General features: G+C 43.5%; 1 protein-coding gene across 2 annotated transcripts in view; it reads left to right on the forward strand.

Annotated features, from left to right (window-relative positions):
* LOC122812287 (basement membrane-specific heparan sulfate proteoglycan core protein-like) overlaps positions 1–26,595 on the forward strand; it is a 422,530-nt gene that overhangs the window by 304,721 nt on the left and 91,214 nt on the right. For both annotated transcript variants that reach the window (XM_044084688.1, XM_044084689.1), the window contains one exon: positions 384–722. In XM_044084688.1, coding sequence (XP_043940623.1) covers positions 384–722 — 339 coding nt within the window. The remainder of the gene's footprint in view (positions 1–383; positions 723–26,595) is intronic.

Genomic DNA, 26,595 nt, shown 5'->3' on the forward strand with positions numbered 1-26,595 from the left:
ATCCCAGTAGTTATGTTGAGGTCTACATGGAACCACTAAGGTTATTCAGATTCCTTAACCTGTCATGGTTAAATGGAGGACACTGTGATACTCAAACTCATGCAAATTATAGCTTGTTTGTAACTTGCGGTAACCTACTATGTTTACCTGCTCAGAATGAACACTTCCTGCACAACATCCTGAGTCAATTAACATTTTGATGACTACAGTTATTGTTTCATTTTGAAAATGCTTTAAGTCTCCATATCACTTAATACTGGAATATTACTGAAGTGTATGACTGTGATTCTTGGAAGCATCCTATGGAATGTGTAATATATGTGTTTCTCATGTACATTGCATTTATACTCCAGATGATTTTAATCTTTAATATATTTTTCCAGGTGGTTATGAACTGGTGATATACCAGCCCCCAGCTGTTACTGGTGTAGAAGGACACAGTGTCATAATGCAGTGTGCTTTGTCACAGGAAATTCGAGGACCTGTTCGCTGGTACAAGGGTAACAATTTGCAGAAGCTTCTGTACTCAGAGCTCTCAAATGATAAATCAGATGCCCGAGCAAGCAGGAAAGCAGTGAATGACCCAACAAGCAACACTGACTATTCCATCACTTTTACAAATATTACCTTGGAAGATGCAGGAGTGTATTACTGTGTGAAGTTTAAATCAGACAAAGTAACTGTGGCTGCAACAGGATCTGGAACCCGACTTTATGTGAGCCGTAAGTAAAAATAATATAAAAATGTAAAAATACTTTGGAAATGTATAAGCAACACTGGATAGAAATTTTTTATATGAAACAATATGTTTATAAAATAAGATTAATCATCTCTTTATAATCAAGAGCAAAATTATTAGTAACTACATTTTGGAGAACTTAACGCAATAAATAACAGGCATTTATACTGAGAATGCTTATAACCAAAGTAAGGTTTGTCCCCACCATTAACCTTCCAGTCAACATTACTTTTTCTTATATCTTCCATCATTGTACCTTAAGAAAATCAAACTGATATATTATTGCAGTCCTCACACAATGACAGCCCACCTGGCTCTGACAGTTTATTTCCCTGATTTTCTCAGAAAATATTGAAATCTCGTAAATCAGCACATCAACTATGTGTTCATAAACATCAACACTAATTCACTCAACAAGTGCATAGTGAAATTCATTGAAAAAGTGGCTAAAACTGTTGGCAAAAGGAAAATAAAAGTTCTCATTTTGCAATAAGTAGACTAAAAAACAACAACAAAACTCTAATAGTAATAGTAATAGCTTACAAATGTTTTCTGAATAGTGATATTTTTAGATAAAGTGGTGTTCATAAGATAAGTTATATGTTTAAGTCTAGTATTAGTACACATGAGTAAGTGTTGAATGCGGCGGGGGCTTCTGGGTTGAACGATCTTGCTGAAAAGACTATTGGTCAGACAACATATATTACCGTATTTGCATATAGATTGGAGGGAATATGTGGAAAATGGGGCTGAAATAAATGCTTAAAGAAGTGCAGACTCAGTAGTTCTAATAGTTATTGCTGTTTGCAAACTAGAATTGTTATTTATGGTGTTCATGCAATCAAGAAACTACTTATGGTATCTGTATGAAAAACTATGTTGATGGTCATTTTATGTGAGAGGAAACCTTTGTCTATACCACATGCAGGGTATTTTGTCATTGACACATATCAATAACTATTTTTACCCCTGAATCTCTGCATCTCAAAGGTAACACATCAAATGTGTGAGAATCCAAATTCTCTAATGCATAAAATGTGTGATTCTATTACAAACAACTGTACTGAGATAGTTTGATCAGGTGATTTAGTATTTTTAAGGAATATATCAATAATACTCCATGTGCTGGGACTCAGTTTCTTTGTGTAAGTTTATCATTTTCTGGTATGTTTGTTTAATTGATCCACATTTATCAAGACAAAAAGATGCAGAGAAATGTTTGCATAGTAAAAAATATGTAGTGAAATATTTCTGTCTGGCCCTAACAATGGCTTCCTACTTTCTTTTTGAATATTGTTTTCCATTTGCTTTAATTTCCCCTTCTTTCTTGCACCTAACTTTCAAATTAAAAGGTGCTAAAATGTATTTTTATCTGTTTCAGTACAAAATGTAAAAAACAAACACTTCCACACATAAATGCAAAGACAGGACTAACCAGAGAAGTTGGAAAAGAAATGAGCAATGATTATCAGAGGCTGAGATAGAGAGAGAGCATTACTGAAATAATGAATATTTGCTGTAACTTAAATTAGTTATCAATACATCTTATCTGGTAAAGTCCTTGAACTCAAGTAGAGTAACACTTAAACAATCAGCTAAATGATAATCCAAGCTAGTTTTCACCACAGTTCACAATTCTGTAAAAATGATAGTGGCACAATATATTGGCCAAATGGTAGCCATCATAGTAACATCATTTGCATTCAGTAAAACAATGCTGCTTAAGAATATTTAAAAACGTATTAGTAGTTCTGTTTCTCTTTCTCAGTATATTGCAACCTATTTTCCAATAAAACTCATTTAAATAAGTTTTGCTACACCATATATTAATTTTGAATTTAGCTGAATTTTAAGTTGAGATTCTACTTATTTATATATATATATATATATATATATATATATATATATATATATATATATATATATATATACATTTGTCAACTGGGTAAACCCAGAGGACATAAGTAATGCTTTTCAGGGGTGACACTGAAGCACTGTCTGGTTAAGGGAAATACCTCACTAACAGCCTTAATCTTTTACAGTAATAGCCAGATGTATTACAGCATGTGACATCACATCTGGCATTTAATTTTGTCTTCTTCTGATGCTTGTTTCTTTCTTACAGGTAATATTTTATAATGCTATTGTTACTGCCAGTGTTAGGAAGACACCGTTAAGGTGTTTGTCAAGCAGGAACTGAAGAAGACACAAGAAAATGTGAGTGTCTTGTGACCTGTTACCTTTCTTGGACAGAGTCAGGGTCTCTACACTGCTGGCACCTACTGGAGAGAGAGGTATATGACACACAGAGTACAGGCCAGGGACATATGCATGGTCCTGCCAAGGCTCACTCTTGTGGAAACCTTTCTTACATATGTTCAGAAGTGCAGAATGCACAATAATCCAAAATCTACAGATAAGTCAACAAATCAGTTCCACACTATGAATGCAAAAACTGTTTAAGTGTTTCCATGCCCTCAAAATATATGGAAGTTCATCTGAATAAAATAACTGCATTGGGAGTTAACATTTAAATATAAACAACAATCCATCTAACACATAAATCAAATATCCGCCTTTCAATGTAATGACCTTCACAAATAAACAAATTTATTAAAATAACCCTCATAATATCAACTACTTAATAACGGAACTTAATTTATGCTTTTGAGTTTTTATTATTACTATTTCTTTAAATGTTGGAGAGTGGAGTCATGTGACATCATGTGGCTGGATTGTTGTTTCTTATTTAAATGTAACTCTCGATGATTTTTTTTTTTAATTCTGATGACATCCCATATATTTTGAGGGGACGAAAGTGCTTAAGAAAAAATGCTTGGTTTGTTACCTTACTTTGGTGTAGTTTTCACTGGGTGATTTATTTGTGCATTTAGTATTCAGAAGTGTGCACAAGTGAAGGCACGGAAGCATTCATGGCTGTTACTGGGCTAGGGTTAGGGCCAATAAATGGTAAATCCCTCATAGCTGTCTGTGTTGTCATGACACATTTCCAGTTCTCATCCCAGTGATGAAGAACAAATGAATACAGTTGTATCAGGGCTTAGTAGTCCACAGACACAGGACAGACAAAATTATCCAAAAATAAAAAAAATCTGCAATTATAGTATTACATTTTATTTTTATTTTAATCTTTGCAAAATAGACATTGGAGACATTGAAAATCCAGTGGCAGCTATTGAGTTCATGAGTTCAAATCAAAGGAGGGCTGCAGGAGACAGCTGAATGGGTGGAGCCAACTAGAAGGGGTGTGGCCAACTAGAAAGGGGCAGAGCTATGCTCAAAACCAAAAAACTGGGACTTTAAATATACTGCTCTAGGTGTCAAACCATCATTATGAGAGTCCAATCAAGACAAAATGAAGTGGAGAAGAAAAAAGAGATTTCAATGCATTGGCTACATGACAGCTTACTTAATATCTAGATGGAAACATGTTGTGAGGGCTGAAAAAATAAATTACATTTTAAATACATTACTGGAATGCCAATCAAAGTAAAGTATAAAAACAAATCAGCACTCAACTCAAACCACTTCTCCTTCCACTGCAGTTCTAATTATAATTTATATTCAGCTTTTTAAAAGTACCAAGTAACATGCTGAAAATAGCAATCTTTGTGATACCACTGTGAAGACTGGTAGAGATGGGTGAAGGCTGCCAGCCTAGCCAGCTAGAATTGTGCAGATAATTCTGTCATTTGTAAATATTAATGTTGAACTTAAAACAATGTGGCAAAATTGCCATCTGCTGTAAAAAAAAAGCTAAATCAAGCATTTCTTGTTGGTCCTTTGAAATTAAAATTATTTCATCACTGCCTTTGATGTTTTATAAATTGGCTCCAGTCCAGCTAGTTGAAGGCTTCCTACCTATTGTTTTAAGGCTAAAGTTAATGACCAGAATTTACATGTGGAATGTCCTTTATTGCTGTAAGTGTAAAATAATGTAAATGCAGTTTCTGTCAGCCTGGGAACTCCAGGAAGTGTAAAAATATGATGTGATGTTTTAGCATAACTGCAGTTTCAATTTAAACAGTGAGAACCAGAGATTATTAAGCAATTTTGTCTGACTATCCAACTCAGTATTTTGTCTGTTGTCTTATGGTAAGTTATATTAGAAGTGTGTTTTCTTATAGATTAGATAGGAACTATAAAGTTTAGACTAAGTGTTTTTCTGTGATGTCAGATCTGTACTACTGATTTATTTTAAGTATTTCTTTGTGATCTCTGAACTCTTTTGACTAGCACTGTGTAGTAGAAAATATTTTCTTGTGCTTTTAATGATTTATTATTAAATATTTTAAAACCTTTCAACTGTGGCTGGTTTGTGTAGAGATAATTTAAGCTCTTTAGAGTACTTGTATACATCTGGTAAAATTGTACAAAGCTACTCCTATAGCTTTAGCCCTGAGCTATACTACCAATTGGATAATAATATTGCACAGTAATAATTGGACACCCTTTTAAGGGCATTTGAGTAACTGATAAGTATTAGCTGGGTGGTGGCAATGATTTCTACTGTATAGTCTGGGTAAAAGGGGCACAGCTGGAGAACCTGTGCCAGCCTTCCCCAGAAGTGTCTGTGTGGTTGTATAACCTCTTATCTCAAAGTCTATGTGTGTCAGTTACTTGGGGAGGGACACGAAGCACTGGTTGGACAGAGAGGGTGCTGGAGATTTTAGCTTGCACAGCTGGCTGAGATCTGGACCCTATAACTGTGCTAGTGGGGAGTCTTATTGGGGACTTGGGGAGCAAGGGAGTGACCAGCCCAAGACTGGCTGTGATCTCTATGTGCTCTTAAGGGAAATTGCACTTTACTGTGTGTATTTGTATCCTTATCTCATATATGAGATGCCCTCTCTGGTGTTAGTGGTGAGGATTGAGTTTCCTTGATTGCTGGGCCAGGGCATGGGCGTCACATATTAATTGGTGACAGTGGTTGGGATATCCTCACATTTGTGTTTGGCAGTGGTGGGATATCCACATCACATATTAATTAGTTGACAAATACCAACTGGCTTGTAGTGGTGTGGGTAGAGTGAATCCTGTTGCTTGTGTACAGTGAACTTTGAAGGTGTTTTGTACTCTAAATTAGCCACACAGTGAATACTCAAGAGTTCAGACCACAATTGTTTTATTTCTTTTGATAGCTTAGTTAGTCAGGGTGAGTAGGCAGCATGTCAGCAGAGGCGTATGGACAGCTGACAAGGAGCCAGCTGGTGGAGATGTGCCAGGCTAGGGGACTGGTGCATGGAAACCTGACTAAGGCAAACATGATTGCAGACTTGGTTACAACTGCATCAGAAAACAGCAACCAGGAGGACAATCAGACTGGCAGTGGAGATATAACTCCCTTTGAGAATGGAGCTTAACCTTTCTGCAGTGGACTTAAAAATCCAGCTGGAGCTAAAGAGACTTGAGTTGGAGGCCAGGCATTTGAAAGTAGAAGCAGCTGAGAGACTGAGGAGTCTACAGGCTGAGGAAAATGAGAAACTGTTCCATCTGGAAGCTGAAGAAAAGGAAAGACAGAGGCAGCATGAGAAGGAGCTGCTGACTCTTCACCAGAGTCATGGAAGTAATGAGGAAGGGAGTAAATGGACCCCAGAAGCATAAAAGTTCAGTAAATTTCTTCCGCAGTTTAAAAAGTGGATAATTTTGATAGTTTCATTCATATGTTTGAGAGGGTATGTAAACAGTATGACATTGACCAAGGATCTGGGTACGGTTCTTGACCCCCTTACTCCATGGTAAAGCTGTAACTGTTGTTTCAAAAATGCCTGACACTGACTATTTTGATTATACTGCTGTAAAAAATGTCTTTTAGAATGTTTTAAGCTAACACCTGAAACGTATAGGAAAATGTTTCATGAGCATAGACACAAGGAAGATGAAAATGTGTGTGAATATGTTGCTGTACTGAGCCCTTATTTCCACAGGTGGGTGAGTGGATGTCAGGTCACCACTTCTGAAGGGCTGGCAGACCTTTTGGTGAGGGAACAAGCCCTTAGCACTTTGCCTGAGGACATGAGGATCTGGTTAGCTGATAGACAATGTGCTACTTCAGATGAGTTGGGGAAGAAGGGAGACCTATACCTGGTAAGCAGGGCAGCCCTGCACAGGAAGGGGACCCCCCAGTACTGCTCATGGATCTAAAGGAACCCAAGGTGGGCAGCATAGACTGCCACAACAGAATCTGCCAGTAGCAGAGGAAGCCACTAGTACAGGTACATGTCCAGGAGCTAGGGTTAAATGTTTTGAATGCAACCAGTGGGGCCATGTGACATACAGTTGTCCATGGAGGCAAGGTGAGGAACCAAAGGTGAGGGAGCCAGTAGGTGGGAAAGACAAAATGCCAATAGTAGGTTGTCTTGAGACAACAGGGGTACTAAACTACCATCCTGCAGATGTCCTGAGAGGGAAGGATTTGGATGAGGCAGTACCATGTGCTTATGCAGTTACACACAGTCAGGCTAGGAGACAGGCATGTGGGTCTGGTAGCCTGGGGAAGACCCAGACAGACTGCATATTTGCAGCCAGAACTGGTGAGGTGGTTACTTCAGGAAGTGAGCTACACTGCAGCAGTGAGACTGAAGGTGAGCCACAGCTGCTTGGGGGTACTGATGGTCCGTTGGACAGAGTGACTGCAAAGATAGAGGTGAGTAGTAGTACCCAGGTTGACAGTGTGCCACCATTGTCAGAGGATGCCAGACTTCTTGTGGAAGGGGAGCTGGGAAGGGTTACAAGGAGAGAGAGTTGAGATAGGCTCAGCTCTCAGACCCTACATTGCAAGGCCTGAGGTAGGTAGCTAGGGAGGCACCTGATTCTCAAGGAAAGGGGGAATCTGTATACTGGGACAAAGGGCTACTATACAGAGAGTGGACACCTGAGGGAGGGCTAGAAGGTGAGAGAGTACAGCAGTTGGTAGTGACTAGAGCCTACCATCTGGTGCTTCTAGCCATAGTCCATGATATTCCCTTTGCAGGTCATATGGGCATAAAACGTACAAAGCAGCATATTATGCAGAACGTCTATTGGCCTGGAATTTCCAGAGATGTAACAGGGTACTGCAGGACCTGTGAGCAGTGCCAAAAGGTAGGCAAGGCAGGAGACAAGGTGAGAGCTCTTTTGATGCCTTTGCCTGTGATTGAGGAGCCATTTCAGAGGGTAGCTATGGATATTGTGTATCCTCTGAGTAACCCAAGTTCCACAGGGAAAAAGTATATCCTAGTTGAATTGGATTATGCTGCATGATACCCTGAGGCAGTGACTTTGTCCTCCACTGAGGCAGAGAAGGTGGCAAATGCTTTGTTAGAGATTTTCAGCAGGGTAGGTTTCCCAAAAGAAATACTAACTGACAGAGGTGCCAATTTTATGTCAGACCTGCTGGCTTGTCTGTGGAAGTCCTGTGGGGTGAAGCACATGAAGAACAGCCCCTACCATCCCCAGACTAATTGTCTTGTTGAGAGGTTAAACTCTACAATCAAGTCCATGCTACAGGCATTTGCAGATCAGTTTAAGAGGGAGTGGGACAATTATTTGCCCCATCTGTTGGTTTCTTACAGAGAGGTTCCCCAGGAATCCACAGGTTTTACACCCTTTGAGTTGCTGTATGGGCATAGGGTGAGGGGACCTCTAGATTTAATTCAGGAGGAGTGGGAAGGTGAGTGTGAGACTCACAAGGAGTCTGTTGTGGCATACATCCTAAACCTCAGGACAAGGCTCACGGAACTCATGGGCTTGGCCCAGGAGAACCTGGCAGAAGCCCAACATCAGAAAAAGTTGTGGTATAACAATAAGGCTCGAGCTAGAGAATATGCTGTGGGGCAGCAGGTAATGGTTCTCATTCCTGTCAGACACAACAAGCTGCAAGCAGCTTGTGAGGGATCCCACAAGGTGGTAAGAAAGGTAAGTGATGTTGACTACATGATGGAACTGCTAGACAGACAGCAGGGGCAGAAAGTGTGCCATGTTAACATGATGAAACCTTACCATGATAGGGAGATCCTTGTGCTGAGCATTTGTAGTGGATTGCAAGAGGAGTCTGAGGGAGATCTGGAGACTGATCTCCTCAGTGAGGCTTGGGCTGACACCTCAGTGGAAGGGGTAGCAATGTCCCAGCAGCTATATCCTTCCCAGGTTCTAGAAATCCGAGCAGTGTTGCAGGAATTTTGGGACATGTTCACTGAGAAATCAGGGTGCACCCAGCTGGTGCATCACCAGGTGGATACAGGACCCCAAAGGCCTATTAGGCAGTCCCCTTATAGGGTGCCTGAGAGAGTCAAGCAGACTCTGAGGGAGGAGGTACAGGAGATGTTGGAACTAGGGTTGATTTAACAGTCCAACAGTCCCTGGACCTCCAGATTGCTGCTGGTGCCAAAGAAGGATGGCAGCACCAAGTTCTATGTGGACTACTGGAAATTAAATAGTCACACGGAGTCAGATGCTTACCTCATGCCTTGGACAGATGAGGCCCTAGAGCAGCTGGGTGGGGCTAAGCATCTTACAACCATTGATTTTATCAAGGATTAATGACAGGTGGCCTTGACTCCCAGTGCTAGAGAGCAGTCAGCTATTGTGACTTATTTTGGCTTGTATGAGTTCACAAAGATGCCCTTTGGGATGAAGAATGCCGCAGTGACTTTCCAGAGGCTGGTAGATCATATCCTAGCAGGAGGGTTGGCCCTTGCTTACCTGGATGATATTGCCATCTACAGCCATTCCTGGCCAGAGGACCTTCAACGTGTCAGGGAGGTGCTGGGTAGACTACAGAAAGCAGGGTTGACCATTAAGCCGGGCAAATGTCAGGGGGGTATGGTGGAGGTCTCCCACATAGGTCATAGAGTGGGGAGTGGTAGGATAAAGCCAGAACCTGCCAAAGTGGAAGCCATTCAGGCATGGCCTGCACCTGTTACTAAAATGCAGTTGAAGGCATTTTTGGGGACAGCAGGGTACTACAGAAAGTTCATCCCCAGTTACAGTAACATAGCTGCTACCCTCACAGACCTGACAATGAAGAACAGGCCAGATAAGATAGTGTGGATCCCAGCATGTGAGCAGGCATTCCATAAGCTTAAAGAAACTTTGGGAGGACCTCCTGTGTTAACCAGTCCAGATTACAGCAAAGAATTTGTGGCACAGGTGGATGCTTCAAACCATGAGGTGGGGGCTGTACTTAACCAGATTTCTTCAGAGGGGGAAGAGCACCCAGTGGTTTATCTCAGTCATAGGCTCCAACCCAGGGAGGAATGCTATGCAGCTATAGAAAAGGAATGTCTAGCCATAGTGTAGGCATTGCAGAAACTTCAGCCTTATCTGTATGGAAGGAAATTCACTGCTATGACAGATCACAACCCTCTAACATGGTTAAACAGAGCCAGTCAGCAAAATGCCAAGTTGCTAAGATGGAGCCTGGGGTTGCAAAAACATATGATACTTCAGTGCAGCACCACAGTGGGAGTAGAAATGCCAATGCAAATGGGCTCTCAAGACAGGGAATGGGGTGAGGTACACTCAGATAGACCTAACCCTCTCAAGCAACGTTTCTCAGGGGTCACTTGAAAAACTAGCTTGAGTTCTTCGGGGGGGAGGGGGAGAAATGTGAAGACTGGTAGAGATGGGTGAAGGCTGCCAGCCTAGCCAGATATAATTGTGCAGATAATTCTATCATTTGTAAATATGAATGTTGAACTTAAAACAATGTGACAACATTGCCATCTGCTGTAAAGAAAGGCAAGTCAAGCATTTCTTGTTGGTCCTTTGAAATTAAAATTATTTCATCACTGCCTTTGATGGTTTACAAGTCAGCTCCAGTCCATCTAGATGAAGGCTTCCTGCCTATTGTTTTAAGGCTAAAGTTAATGACCAGAATTTACATGTGGACTGTCCTTTATTGATCTAAGTGTAAAATAATGTAAATGCAGTTTCTGTAAGCCTGGGAACTCCAGGAAGTGTAAAAAGATGATGTAATGTTTTAGCAGAACTGCCGTTTCATTTTAAACAGTGAGAACCAGAGATTATTAAGCATTTTTGTCTGACTATCCAACTTAGCACTCTGCCTGTTGTCTTATATAAGTTATCTTAGAAGTGTGTTTTCTTTCAGATTAGCTAGAAACTATAATGTTTAGACTAACCCCGGGATTCATGAAGCTTGCGCCAGGCACAGGCATAGCGTAGGCGGTATAATGCCAAATATGGCCGTCGAGCGATTCAGATATGATCCAATTCCACATGCACTACCGGCGTACGCCAGAACTGCACAGCCCTCGGCTTAGGTATGCTGATCACCCCATGCACAGCGCCGCACCATGTAAATGAAGGTACATAGCAATTCATGAAGTGGTGCAGGCATAGCGTAAGCCCACGGAAATGTAAACCAAAAAACATGGTTTACATTTTCCCAAACAGAACATTGGAGCTATGGAAGCAGACCAGACTCATGTATTACAAAGTTAACATATGCCAATGGCTAAATACACAACCAATGGCATAAGAAAAGATGCACAACACCTAAAAAACAACATTTAATGTCATGTCCACAGTAACGCAAAGTACAACCGCAGGGCATGTGTGCGCAAACTGGAACACAAAGAAAATATATACAAATGTCATAAAATCGCAATGTAATGCAAATCAGGATTTCACCATAATACTCAATGGTATGCATGGTACACCACAACCAAGCTGCAAGGGTTGCTAAGGGTCTGTGACAGTGTTTGGTGCAGTAACTATGAATTAGTAGTCAATGCCATGCAAATGAGGCAGGTAATACTGAATCGCAAATGTCCCGCTGGATTAAGGATGTACCATACGGCACAGCACTATAACACCGAGGAGTGTCTCAGAGGTATACATGACATCAGCAGTGGGGTGTGCCACCGTAGCTGTAAGCACATTGGAGCAATGCAAATCTGGCCTGGCCATTGCTAAGCAAAGCCGCAGGACAGGGGTGGGGAGGTAGGTATAGCATTGTTTAGCTGAGAGCACATATGGTGCCCGAAAGCGCATGTGTACGGGGATGTAAATGTGCCCAAAACCCGGTAAGTGGATGCATGCGCGGTGAACCATAGTACAAACAGGAAGGTCAGGGGAAGAAAAGAAGGAAATGCTGCAGTAGGGTAATTGGAGTACAACTGAGCAATTAACACCTATTAATTCACAGCGGGCAATCGATGGCAGCTGACAAGTCTGCTCGCAGAAACCTGCAAAACAGGATAGGGGAGGTGTCGGATTGCAAAGAAAGGAGAACTGTCATAGCAGAGCAAAGCAAACCTACAGTAGACCAGCAATAGAACACATTATGCAAGATAAGCCAGGTCTAGGAAAGTACAAATGAAAGCAGGTTGCAGGATGCATGCCAGAAAATGGTAGGTGAAACGTGAAGAAATGTAAAGGGAAGGGAAAGAGGTAATCCACAGCAGCCAAATGTAATTCAACACCAAAGGCACCACAATAGTAGTTCCTGTAGTAAAACACATAAGATACCCTGTAGGTACGATCGTACATACACACCCTATGACATCATCGGTGTTCACAGCACAATAGTATAAAGTGTGAAAGCACCCTACACACACCTGTGTATTCCCAAACACTGCACCATAGGTGTAAACACATGGGGAACTTTTAAAATGTACATTTTGGGAGCTGCCATAGCTGTGATTCATCACCATGTGTTAGAGACTGACGGTGTTGTGGAGGATGCTGCTGACAACCACCGCAGGCCCTGGAGGAAGAGAAGAGTGTTCAGACTAAGGGTAACCTACCAGGGGCTACATGATCTGGAGATAGTAGAGCATTACAGGGTGGACAGGGACATCTTACAGCAAATAGTTGAGCTGTGCTGGCCACGTCTGAGAACCAGAAACAACAGAGGGGAACCCATCCCAGTGGACACGAAGGTATATGTAAGCTTGCGAATACTAGCCACAGGTACCTTTCAAAGGCCAACTGGAGATATAATGGGGATCTCACAGGCATCATCATCCAGGGTACTACACCAGTTCCTGGATGCCATGTTACCACATGCCAATGAGCATATACACTTCCCCCAAACTCAGGAGGAGTTGGCCAGCAATATGCATCACTTCCACCATGTGGCACACTACCCGGAGGTACTGGGTGCGATAGACTGCACGCACATGCATATCGTCATCACACAGTGAGCATGGTAGGCGCTACATAAACCGCAAGGGATTCCACTCCATCAACTGCCAGGTCATGTGCAATGCCCAGGGCATTATCACGGATGTGTGTGCTGGCATCCCTGGAAGCTACCATGACTCCCATATCTGGCATGCCTCACAGCTGTATCAGGTATTTGTCAGGGGGGACATCCCACATGGCCACCTTGTGGGGGATGCTGGCTATGCACTGGAGCCGTGGATGATGACTCCCATCAGAAATGCAGACACACCCATGGAAGAACGCCATAATGAGGCACACCCACAAACCAGAATCATCATAGAGCATGTGTTCGGGATGCTGAAATCATGGTTCCATTGCTTGGACACATCTGGTGGAGCCTTGCAGTACTCTCCAGGCACTTGTGCCCACATTTTCATAGTATGTGCCATGCTACATAATATGATCCTGTGGAAACAGCTGCAGCAGAGACAAAATGGTGAAGGCCCTCATAGCCCACCGCAATTGCCAAGGCCATCACAGGCACAGAGGGGATTCAGACCATGAACACCCTGTGCCAGCCCCAGTAGGCAGATGGAGGCGTGCCCTATATACTTATGCCTTGGCAAAGAGGGAACGTATAGCGCATACTCTGACAGTGTAGGCCCCTACGGACTGACACACCTTTCCACCTGCACACACAGTAAAATGGATGGCACACACATGACCACCTATAAATTGTAATGTATAGGTGCCCTACTCTGTGAATCCTACATAGGCAGCCCTCAAACATTGTACACACAACAGCTATTGCAACAAGGAATGTCAACACCTGAACAGTGCATGCACCTATCAGCATATGTTGGTGCTGTGTGTATAGGTTCCTAGGTACATCGGTAGGTACACGCCCGATTGTCAGAGGCCATACACCAAACGAGGCAAACAGTGTCTGCTGTTGCCACAACATCGAGTAACCAACTGTCGCTCAGTGGAGCAGAGGCAATTGCGGGATCACATGTGTGTAAGCACTGTTCTCCACACACTCTGCACGGATTCCTTGCTGCGTTAATGAGGGGCTCCACATAATGTAATCATGGATGTCGTGTCAAGGCATGGGGTGTACCCATGACAGGTATCCATCACCCCAGCATGCTCCACCTACAGTCGTTTGAAGGTGTAGCACATTATCGTGTGTGGCTCACTGTGATATATATACCCAATGCTGGAGCACATCCAGTAAACATCACATGGACATACCATTAACTGGACTCATCCATATGTAAACTAACTGAGTTACCCATGTGATTGCAGTATGGAGCAACAGCCGTAGTATACTCCACATACAAAATGCCATAACACGTGTACAAATCCCAGATGCCCAAGTGGTAAATGCAGTGACCGTCATGCATGTTCCCGGTCCCACGTCCTGCAAGGGATGTAACGTACTCCCGAAGGCACGAATAATGCATGTCGGATGCAAGTCATCAGATCATGTTTAGCACACATTAGTGGGAATATGCATTGCCCAGTGCTGGTAAGCATCATTTAAATATGACTATACGGATATGCGTGAAACAGGGCTAAACTTCTCTGAATATCGTGCAGATTACGGTCAATGATGTCCAGAACAGGTGAAACCAGCATTATTCACCCCTGTACTAATAGTGCCTGCTCTGAAGGGTAAAACGACCACTGCCAGGAGTAGAACACGCAATCATGTATGCAATCACCTAACACTATGGTAGCCAAGATGTACCTATGGCAGGTGTGTAATGTGACAGGTTCAAACACAAACGTGCGGAGTCCAGGAAACAGTATACACCGACAAGTACACAATGAAAGGTGTATTCTGCCTGTCACTCTCTCTGTCAGATATATATATATATATATATATATATATATATATATATATATATGTATATAATACAGATAGAAAGGGTGATAGATATATGATGATATATACGGCTTCACCGATATCTGCAAATATTTAGATCGGTCAACGGCATGTACACAACCATGGAGGTACAAATAAATAGGATACCGCCAACTATGGAATGTGTCACATACCGACACGTGTAACCACGAGGCTGAAAGACCGAAAGAACACAGTACTGGAACACTAGAACCGCAAGTAATATTATCACGATATGAAGGGACATTTAGATACCGCTGCCGGTGTGGCGGTCCACGTAGGTACTGTGTTCAACTGTGTTTGTGATTGCCATAGTCTGTGTATGTGTGTGTTGAGGGTGCCGTGTGTGTGTGTCCGTGTGACTTTAATGTGTGTGTGTGTGTGTCTGCATCGTGTGTCTGTTAGTGCCAGCTCGAAGGTAGATCATTACGGTAGGTGTGGTTATAGTTAGCCGTAGGCATACGGTTACCACCTGTCCCACATTAGGAGGGACAGCCCCTCCCTGGGCAGTTGTGTCCTGACATAAAACATTAAAAAGGGCAAATGTCCGAGGTTGTAGGACATTATTATGTCCCATATATTATGTTATAGTTGCATTAAATAGTTATGTCTGTATGTAAGAAACTTAAATGTTACATGCAATATGATAAGGAGGCAAAGTCCTACAACAATAAGTATGTATTGAGGATAAAAGTATGTGCTATCCTGTGTACTGACCATGGGTATGTTTCGGCCTGTAAACACCGATGTGTATCCTGCAAGTGTCCCACAATGGCCATTTGAAAAGGTGGCAACCCATGCCAAAGAGGTTCAGTTACCAACACAACTGCAATGAGTGCAAATATCTGGGACAGAAATACACGGAACAGCTGTCATTTAGTAACATCCCTTTACATATTGCTGTAATTCCGGAGGTATGGAAGTATCAACCTCACCTGCATACTATAAAGAAACCAATTAACAATGGCCCAATGTATATGCCCATAACAAAAGTCTACTAACTGATAGGTCTTTAATTAGGGAAGGAGCCCACACACATATATGGAATATGTAGAAATGCAAGCCCCACATACCTGTATATGCTATGTACACCCACCTACATCCCCCACACACAAAACTATAGCAATACAGACTGTAATTACAACACAAACATCCAGTCAGTCAATTACATCTGCAGAAGCGTTAACATACCTTGTGAGAGACACATTTTAAAGGCGCCATGTGAAATCGTAGCCATTGTATAATGGAACAAACAGCGATGTTACAGGTTTTGTTTGCAATAGTCCCTTATCAGATGGTTGGGATGACAGGTACACTCACATAGGTTCATAGGTTCATAGGTTCGTACTAGGCTATTTGCCCTAGGGCATTTATAAGCCTAGCCAGAGTGTGTGTGGCTTTCACCACCCCTTAGGATGAGAATACTACGCCCTTTTAGGGTTTAGTTTACTGTGCCTCTGTCTAGTAGTGACACAGATGATACGATCTCCCATCCACTCGTCAAGATTTCTCTTGAATAGAGTCAGTGAGGGGCTCTGCCTAACATGGATTGGGTTTCTGTTCCAGAGTGTAGGGAGCCTCTGGGTTATGAATCTGTCCCTCCAGCATGTCCTATTTATTTCTGTGTTGAGGTTTAAGTCTCTTGCTCTCGTGGCTCTGGTGGATTTGGATTTACTGAGGTGGAGCATGTCCATTAATTCTGGATTGGACATGGCCTTGTACGTCAGGCACAGATCACCTCTGAGTAGGCGGTATGCGACTGAATAGAGCTGGAGTTTTTTCAGTCGGGCAGCATATGACATATGTTTAAAACCCTTTATCCTCTTGGTGAGGAACTTTTGGGGTCTTTCCAACTGCTGCAGGTGACGGGTAAGATACATCCCAAATGGGGCATTGTACTCAATCATTGGCCTGATAAGAGAAGAGTACAGGGGCACAATGATCTCTCTTGATCTAGATGTGAAACCCTTCATGATAAGGTGGGCAATATAGAAGGTCTTCCTAACCACTTTGGCAATGTGAGTGTCAAATGAGAGGTTACTGTCAACCTGGGTCCCAAGGTCCCTGATTACCTCTTCCATTTAATGGATTACCACCTATGTGGTAATTTGTGGGTACCTTGTTTTTCCCAAAGGGTATGACTATACATTTTTTGGCATTCAGCTTAAGGCCATGGCTCTGGCACCAATTATCCATTTCTATGAGGCCTCTGAAGGATGTTTGTGTCTGCTGGAGTATCAATTATGGCGCCCAGTTTGCAGTCATCTGCGAACTTTGTCAGCCACAATCCTCCTATGTTTGCCTGTACCTCGGAAAAATAAATGCTGAACAAGAGGGATCCCAGGACTGATCCCTGTGGGACACCGCTTGTGACTGGCTTAGAGTCTGACATAGCTCCAGCAACTCTGACCCTGTGGGTTCTGTCCTTGAGCCAGTTTGCAACCCATCTTGTGACATATGGGTTTACATTTAAGCTGGTGAGTTTGTCTATGATGCCCGAGTGGGGTATTGTGTCAAAGGCTTTTGCAAGGTCAAGGTAGGCTGTGTGAACTGCCTTACCCTCATCAATGGCCTTAGTGACTGTTTCAAAAAAGTCGATCAAGTTCAAAAGGCAGGATCTGCCTTTGACAAAGCCAAATTGGGTAGGATCCAATGTCTGTAGGTCCCCAATGTCTTTGTTTATGAGTTTCATAATGATCCTCTCTATAGCTTTGCAGACCAGGCTCGTCAAGCTTATGGGGCGGTAATTTCCAGGGTCCGTGAAGCACCGCCTTTGTGAAGTGGTACCACTGTGCCGTCGCCACTCTTTGGGTACGTATCCTGTAGTAAGGCTAAGATTAAACAGCAGCCTTATGTGTGGGTTTAGTTCCTCTTGGGTTCATGTAGCACACCGGGACACCGTCCGGTCCCTTTGATGCTGTGTTTTTAGCTTTAGAGGCGGCTCTCACCTGGGCATCTGAGATGTTAGGAGGCTACACTCTGCTGGGATAGTTATTTCTCCTTTTGGGGAGGGAGGAGAATTTGCACTGAACCTGTCTGCCAGAATGTTGGCAATGTCAGTGGGTTCAGTGTATTTTGTATCATTTTGACTAACTCTGAGCATATCTTGGAGTTTCCACCCAGGTTTCTAACATAGCTAAAGAAAGCCTTGTGATTGTCTTTTGTGTCTTTTCGATTTTTCTCTCAAAGTTGTCCTTGGATGATTTTATGAGTGATCGTAGTTTTGCTAGTACTGATCAGAGATGCCTTCCTTTTAGGGATTTTGCTCTGTCATGTAGTAGCTTCCTCCTGTTGTAGAGTTTGTTTATGGCTGGGGTCCACCAGACCGCGCCTGCCTTTGGGGAATGGGTCTTGGTTTTATTTGGGATTGCATGATCCATGCATTCTTGAAGGTGCCCGTGAAGGCATTTGCAAAGGATTCAGCAGTGTGTTGTGGTTTCCACTGGCCCAGGGGCCTTGAAGGATACCATTTCAGTCTTAAGAAGTGTGAAGTTGGCTTTGAGAAGTTCTTCACTGTGGTCTTTTGTGCAGGGGTGGGGCGGATGTGGCTTTCCAGTGTGTTTAATTTATGGTCTGATCTTACCAAAGGGATATACTTCGGTGTGGAGCATTTTGTCCCCATGTTTGTGATGATCAGGTCTAGTATATTGTCTCCTCTTGTGGGAATGGTGACCAGTTGTTCCATTGCATTTGAGTTTATGAATTCTAGGAACCTTTGGGCTAGGGTGTTGGGGCTTGAGTAATGTTCCCAGTCTATGTTTGGTAGTTGAAGTCTCCCAATATGATGGTATTTGGAGAGACATTCATACTCTCTAGTGTCTTCAGGAAGGCTGTGTGGGGTTCCTGAGTTTGAGAGGGTGGTCTGTAGCATGCTACAAGCTGTAAGGCAGTTTTGCCTATGGTTAGTTGCACCTGGATGGTCTCCGATGCTTGGCGTTGCCACTAACCTGGAGGTGTGGGTATCTTTGATGAATATGGATACTCCCTCCTTTTGTGGTTCGGTCCAAGTTTTGGGGACGGAAAGCATGATATGAGGTAAAACCTGATAGTGCTGGGGTGCTCTCAGGAGCCTTGAACCAGGTTTCAGTCACTGCACAGACATCGATGTTCTCCATACTGAGAAGGGCTTGGCGTGCATCTTGTGGTTTAGACTTCTGGCATTGAGCAGCATTACCCTTAGTTTTTTTCCACTTGTGTTTTCTAGGGAGGTGGGTTTGTCCTTTGAGCCTTGCCTAAAAAAGGCACTATGGGGTTGGCAAGAGCCTTGGCCAATATCCGGAAGCCCAGGGTGACAGGTGCAAGCCATCCCTTATGAAGCAGCGTGGCTTGTCAAGCATGTCATCCCAAGCAGACAGACATTGGATCCCCTTAGAATGACACCAGTAATTAAGCCAATTGTTAAAACTGATCATTTTGTCTTTGTACTGTGGCATCATTCTTGGTGAGGGTAAGATGCTGCTCAGGGTCAGGGTCATACCGGCCTGGGCTACATAATCAGAGAGCTCCTCTATGTCTCTTTTCATGTAGTCCAGGAGTGCGTCTCAGGTCGTTCACACCGGCATGTACAATGACTGAGTCATATTTGTACTTGCTGTGGAGTGACCTGAGTGCTTGTGTTATGTGGCGGATTCTAGCTCCCGACAGGCAGCTTACTGTGACCCTCTCCTTGTTCAGTCTGGTGAGCACGTCAGTGTGTCTGACTATGGAGTCACCTATTACAAGTGTGTCTGGCATGTTGTTTGGCCTTAAGGGCTGTGACTGTTTAGCACACTGACTTTGTGAACTATTTGTTGCATGTGCTATGTCTTGAGGTGGCGGTTGCTTGGGTGTCTGCTTTGGAGGCCTTTGTTGTTTTGGTAGATTTTTAATCAGCGCCTCTGAGTATGTTTTTGGGTGTTTATGTGTTTGGTTTGCAGTTGTAATAGTTCTATGTGAGACTGGGTTTGTGGTGTGCGTGGTTACCTTCTCCTGACTGGTTTTGCCAGTACTGAATTGAGGGAGCTCCGCCTCCAGTTTGGCTATATAGTTGCATCTCTCGCATATATTTGTATTTGTTGGGAGGAGAGGATTGTCTGTGTACATGAGGCAATTGTAACATTGCCTCAAGATTCCCAGATTCACCAGCTGAACAGGAGAGGACGCTAGCAACTGACCCTTCGACATGCTAGAAATAGTGAAAAGATTGCTGTGTAACTGAGTCAGAAAGGACCTATAGGGAAATGGGTACTCAAGGGAATTTAGGTGAATGAAGTACTTTCTTTTGTTTAAGAGTGCTTTACTTGTATAAAGAAATGCTTTAGGAGCAAGTGCTGAGCTTTTCAGATAGAGTATAGGCTGTATAGATTGTAAGTAGAACAGTTCTAAGGGAAAAATTGAAGAGCAGACTTTACGGAGCCAGAAATAGTTTAAACTTCATTAACCAGCGCTGCCCTATCATGCTCTATCAGCAACTTCGCTACTACAACGAGCTAAAGCGCGCAAAAGCGGGCTTTATAGCAGGGGGTTGAAAAGAGCCAGGAATTGACCCAAAATGGCCAATAAACTACAAGTTGCTGGGCTGGAACCAATCCTCTAGGGACAAATATGTTGCTCAGTGCTCCCCACTCCCACTGGTGAACAAAGAAGCTTCCTCTTATCCAGATAAGGGTATGGATAGCACAGGAACCAAGACAAAGCCCAGAGATCAGCAAAATCTGAAGACTGGACTATTCTAGTTCAGAAAAGCGGGAAACAAGGATTTTTTTTTCTTTTTTTTTACAGAGAAGGGAGAAAAGATACAGTAACAAACAGTAAATGCTATAAAACGGCTAGCACACTTTAGTGTGTTAGCCTAACAATTAAATTTAACAAAATAACTTTTAAAGTGCTAACAGTATAAATTCAACACAAGAACAGTAAAAACAATATGCAGAGCTGCTTTTGAGGCGAAGTGCAGGCGAGCAGCAGTACTTTAAGCGAAAGCCAGAAAAAACTTATAAATCCTGGAAAGTCACTCTTTCACTCTCTGCTGCTTGTAGAACTCTGCAGGACACCACGAGGAGCTGTGCTTAGTTTATTACAAGTAAAAAAATGAGCAAAAGCAGGCTTTATAGCAGGGGGTTGAAAAGAGCCAGGAATTGACCCAAAATGACCAATAAACTACAAGTTGCTGGGCTGGAACCAATCCTCTAGGGACAAATAGGTTGCTCAGTGCTCCCCACTCCCACTGGTGAACAAAGAAGCTTCCTCTTATCCAAATAAGGGTATGGATAGCACAGGAACTAAGACAAAGCCCAGAGATCAGCAAAATCTGAAGACTGGACTATTCTAGTTCAGAAAAGCGGGAAAACAAGGATATTTTTTTTTTTTTTTTTTTTTCACAGAGAAGGGAGAAAAGATACAGTAATGTAGAACCACATACTCTAGCCATCACACACAATCCACGGGGGACATGAATCCAAACTATCCATGTCTCTACACATAGCAGTTGCAATTACACACAAACACACACAACAACACAGTTCCCCAAGGTAGGGCAAATGGGCACGCACAAGTGGAGAATTCAATTTATTCCCCTGTGTGCTGCATAATTGGTTTGGCGAATGGAGTAGCTGCACAGCTGATGTGCAAGTAATAATTCACTCCACACCAATTGGGCAGGAAACCATATTACGTAGTATCGGCGTAGGAACACCAATTGCGGCAGGGGAAACCACATGTACAGGTATCGCGTATATAAGGATGACTTGCCAGACATTCAAACCGTATGCTCATACCATAGAACTGTTTAAACAGTGTAAGAGAGATAGTTACGAAAGTCCGGAATGATAACAAGGTATGTAGAACACTCGGTATGTAAGTGTATGTATAACCTGTTTTGTATTAATTATGTTAGTGTATGTATAGCCTGTTTTCTATTAATTAAAAGTGTCCGCAATGCATAAAGTGGGAAAAGGTATTATGTAGTGATGTCTTGCTGAGCATAGTAACGCTTGTAGAAATTGTGTGTCCTGCAGTGGGCCACAAGGTAAACATCACAGACACCACAACGGATGCTACATGAGGGCTTTAAACAGAACAATTCCATACCACCCGCCATCAGTGGTAGGGTATGTCCAACAAGTACGTGCCATAGCAGGGGATAGTATATGTTGATATACTGTCACAGTAGGCATGTGTATGGGCATATAACGACAATGACATGTTTAAGGTGGTCCCATTGTGCAAGTATGCTTTGCATTATGGGATAATATGTAAAATATGTGTAATATACAGTATTGTAGGTAGATATGTCAGATATTCTACACGGCATAACAGGCATATCATGCATACCAAAGGTATCGTCTATTGGCATATACAATATACAATAACAGGATACATATGGCTTGTAGTCACAGGACACTGTAACAGCATGATAGCTAATCTAAATGGAAGAGCTACTCAATTAACCATGCACAAAGGACATGTAATAGCATCTCAGGTTCATAGTGGGGTACTATGCAGTCTGGTAAGTCTATGTGTAAGCCCAACTACAGTGTTTACACCAGCGACACCTCTCTAGGGTAGTGTCCTGTCTGTGAACAGCAGAGCCATGTGTTACCTGCACCTCTGCACAGTACAGCCACTGCAGTGATCCCTGGCGTACATGCGTGTCTCCCATCCACCAAGTGAGGTATCACATGAACAGTGCTACTGAGTGTCCCTGCGTGATGTACATAGGAATCATGTTCCAAAGCATGGTGAGTGTCTGATTTGGGAATGTAACCCTCAAGCACATCCCACTCATTGTTGCATGTGTGCACATATCCATGAGCATGTTGATCACAGTGGCTTTTGCTTATGTCGCTTATATGGAGTATATCCATGAATATTGTTGTGGACATGGGCCCTGTCTGTTCAGCAGAGGTCACTCCTGAGTATGTAGTATGCAAATGTGTACAGACGTGGTGTCCGTAGTTCTGCCACATACGTCAACCGTCGGAGCTCAATAAACGCCATGGCGTGTTAATATTGTGGTATGTAAAGCCGTAGCTGCTCTGTAAGGTACACCCTAAACGGGGTGTTGTACCCTTGAATGTGTGTATACGTCTGGAGTTCAAAGGTACAATGGGTGCCTATGTTCCAGCTACAAACCCAGTACAGATAAGTGTGGCCACGTAGAAGGATATCCACGCTACAGTGGCAATATGGTTATCAAAGGAGTGGGTGCGACATACGTGTGTACTATGATCACGTACAATATGACATGTATATAGGGGACTACCACCTATGTGATAGTCAGTGAGTGAATGGTGTAATGCAAAGGGGATGTTCATGCACCTTGTGTCATGCAGCCTGAGGCCATGATATTGATATCAGGTATTCGTCACAGTGACACCCTTATGGAGGGAGTCAGTATCAGCTGGTGGATCAATCATGGTGCTTTGTATGCAGTTGTCTGGAAAGCTAGTCAGGGAAAGTCCCTCTGTGCTGGCCTGTACCTCAGGGAAGCATATACCGAACATGAGGGGCCCTATGACTGAGGACTGTGGTACGCCAAGTGTAACTAAAATACAGTAGGTACTATGGTATGCTACCCTCAGTGTGTGTGTCCTGTCCATGAGCCACTTTGCATAACATCCTGAGACATAGGGGTCGATGTGCAGGTGGATGTGTATGTTGTCAATACCAAAATGGAGAACGGTGCTGAAAGCCAATGAGAGAACAATGTAGGTTGTGTGGACCCCCTTACCGTCATCAACTACCCTGGTAACTGTATCAAAGGAGTCCACCAGGTGTAGGAGCCATGCTCTGGCCCTAACAAGTCCAACCTGGGTGGCATCAAAGGAGTCCACCAATGTCTCTGTGAATGACTTCCATGATGATGTGCCCCATAGCCTTGCAGAACAGTCCAGTCAGGCATATAGGGCAATAGTCCCTCTCGTGCATTGTGGTGCCACCTGTGTGGAGTGTGATAAATGTTGCTGTGTGCCATTCAGGTGCCACAATGTCTAATACAAGGCTATTACTGAATATGGTGGCCGTGTGGGGAGACATGTCGTTCAGAGGTTTGTGTAAATCACAGCCTGGGATGTTGGACGGATACATGGAGTCAGTGTTCCAGGCCTTATAGAGTGCAGGTTAGTACTGTATAGTTGTGACCGCAGGGACACTGCAATGTTCCTTCATGGATTGTGGCCCTGTAGGGAGTGAGAGGGTGTAATGTTAGCAATGAACCCATCTGCCAGCATGTTGCCAACATCACTTGGTGCTGTAATGTTCCTGAGTAACCTTTGCATGTCAGAGCAGATGTGGGTATTGCCATTGACTACTGACATACCTCCATAATGCCTTGTGGTACACCCTGGAATGTGTTGCAGTAATGTTTACGTAGCTAGGTTCGGAGTATGTGATGAGGGATCCCATAGTCCTACTGAGGCTGACCAGTGAGCTACCCCACCCATGGGATTGTACTCAACTTTGCAACAGCCTCCACCTGTTGTTGTAAATTATGTCCATGGAACTAGACCCCCAGAGTGGCGTCCGTTATCTGGTAGGTACCATCATGGCTCTGTGTGAAATAGCATGATCCATGCAGTCGTGTATGTGCTAATGAAGTGCACTGGGGTATGTTTCAGCATTTGTATGTGCATTGTCCAGCTGCACGGGTGTCATGACGTTAACTACTGCTGTCATAAGATGTCTGTAGTAGGTGTTGTAGTACTCTTGCACTGTGTATGCCGTGAAGGGTGTGGTGCCGGTATGTGGATAACAAGGGTGATTAGCATATGCTCGGAATCCACCAATGAGGGGATAACCCCAGGTGTGGAACACCAGTCATATGTTGGTAGTGTCCATGTCTAGGATATTGTTGGTCTTGGAGGCGGTGTGTATGGGTTGATCCAGCCGAGTGGAGGTTATGAATCCCGGACAGCGTTGGCCTAATGTGTCGGTACATGAGTGGCTACCCAGTTAAGTGTGGGGTAGTGTCAGTCTCACATCAGTAGTACCTGTCTGAACCCTACTGTCCAGTACACCAATAAATGAGGTCTGGTAACCGTGGGGTATGTTGTTGAATCTGTAGCATGTTACAATGTGTATAGCAGTTCTGGCCACAGTTAGTTGCACGTGGAGCCCCTCTGATGCATTGTGCTAAGTAACTAGCCAGGATGCGTGTACAACATAGTGGAATATGGGAACACCTCAGCTGTGGGTGTGCCGGTCCAGGTTACATGACTGAAAGGTGTGGTCTGTGTATAACCTGTCATTGCAGGTGTGCTCTGCAGAGCCTAGAGGCAGGTCCCAGTCACTGCAGAGATATTTAAGTGGTATATTATAAGGAGTGCCTTGCCTGCGTGCGTCAGAGATGAAGATGTCAAGCATTGCGTCACATGACCCCATGTTTTGCTTGCCTGTTCCCATTCCGGTGGTGAATGTTACTGGAAACTGTGCAAGACAGGCAGTATAGAAGCAGCAAGAGCCTTACATGTTATCTGTACACCCAGGGCTGACAGGTGCAGGTCATCTGTGCCAAAGCATCGTGTTTTGTTGACCATGTCAGTCAAAGCGGACAGATACCAGATGCCTGTGGAATGACAGCAGAAGCATAGGCAACTGTTGAAGTGACACAGTCAGTCGTTGTACAGTGGTATCAGATCCGGATGAATGCATAATACTCCCAGGGCTTGGCCCATACCTTCAGGGCTACAAGACCAGTGAGCTATTACATGTCCCTGCACATAGTCTGTGAAGTTGCATCTCAGGGCAGTCACACTAACATGGAGAATGACAGTCAAATTGTACCTGGTGAGGTGTGGCATGGGTGAATAGGTTATGTTTCAGAACCAGTTACCCGACAGCAAGATGTAAGCGACTATCGCCTTGTGTAGCCTGCTGAGTGGGACATCAGTGTGACCGCCTACAGAGTCACCTATGACTGGTGTGTTGTGTATGTTATAACACCCTATTGGCTGTATGTGATGGGCACACATGAGACTGTGGGCTTTAAGTTATTGTTGTTGTGTTTGGTGATGGGGGCTGCCTTTGGTGCCTACACAGAGTATGGAGAGGTACTTGCACAAGTTGTACTTGTATGTGTGGCCTGTGGTGGTGGAGATCTTGTGAGACTATGTGATGAGTGGAGTGTGTTGCAAATGTTACACATCCCCGCATGATTGTCAGGTTCAGTCAGGGATGGTGGCAGCATTACCCGCAGCATGGCTGAATATGTGCATCTACCACAGGCTGTAGTGTCGTATGTTGGGCAGTGAGCATTGACTGTGTACATGAGACAATTGCTCTATTGCCACATGTACGCCATATTCATCATATAGACAGGCAATAGCACTGGTATATGACAGTTGGACATGCCTGTATATACAACCATGTCTCACAAGATATGTGAGTTACGTGTGTACAACAGCTGTTGTACTGTAAGCAAGCTGGAAATGTAAGGACAGACAGTGTACTTGTGAGAAATGGTGTAGAATGGGTGCTATATTAATCAGTAGCTCATGAAGTGCTCAAGTTCTGAACAAGTGCTGAGCATGAAAATACAATACAGATAGGGTGTTGGATAATATCAACCCACAAGTGGTGATGACAGTCATAATTGGTGGCACCGCACTATTACCCTACTGAGTATGGTCTGCAAGTCCATGAACCATTATCAATGTAGATGTTAGCAGTACAGATGTAGATGACAGTACGGATGTTTGACTACATGTACCTTCGTATGTCACAGGAGTGTTCTACCAGTGGCCTGTTGACAGAATCAACACTACAAAAGGTGCCAGAGTGACATGTGCATATCACACCAGTGCCAGCTACAGTAAAACAGGGTTAATGTGTTGTACTC

This window comes from Protopterus annectens, chromosome 9.part0 (assembly GCF_019279795.1).
Source record: "Protopterus annectens isolate FY-2018-M chromosome 9.part0, PAN1.0, whole genome shotgun sequence".
NCBI classification, from domain to species: domain Eukaryota; kingdom Metazoa; phylum Chordata; order Ceratodontiformes; family Protopteridae; genus Protopterus; species Protopterus annectens.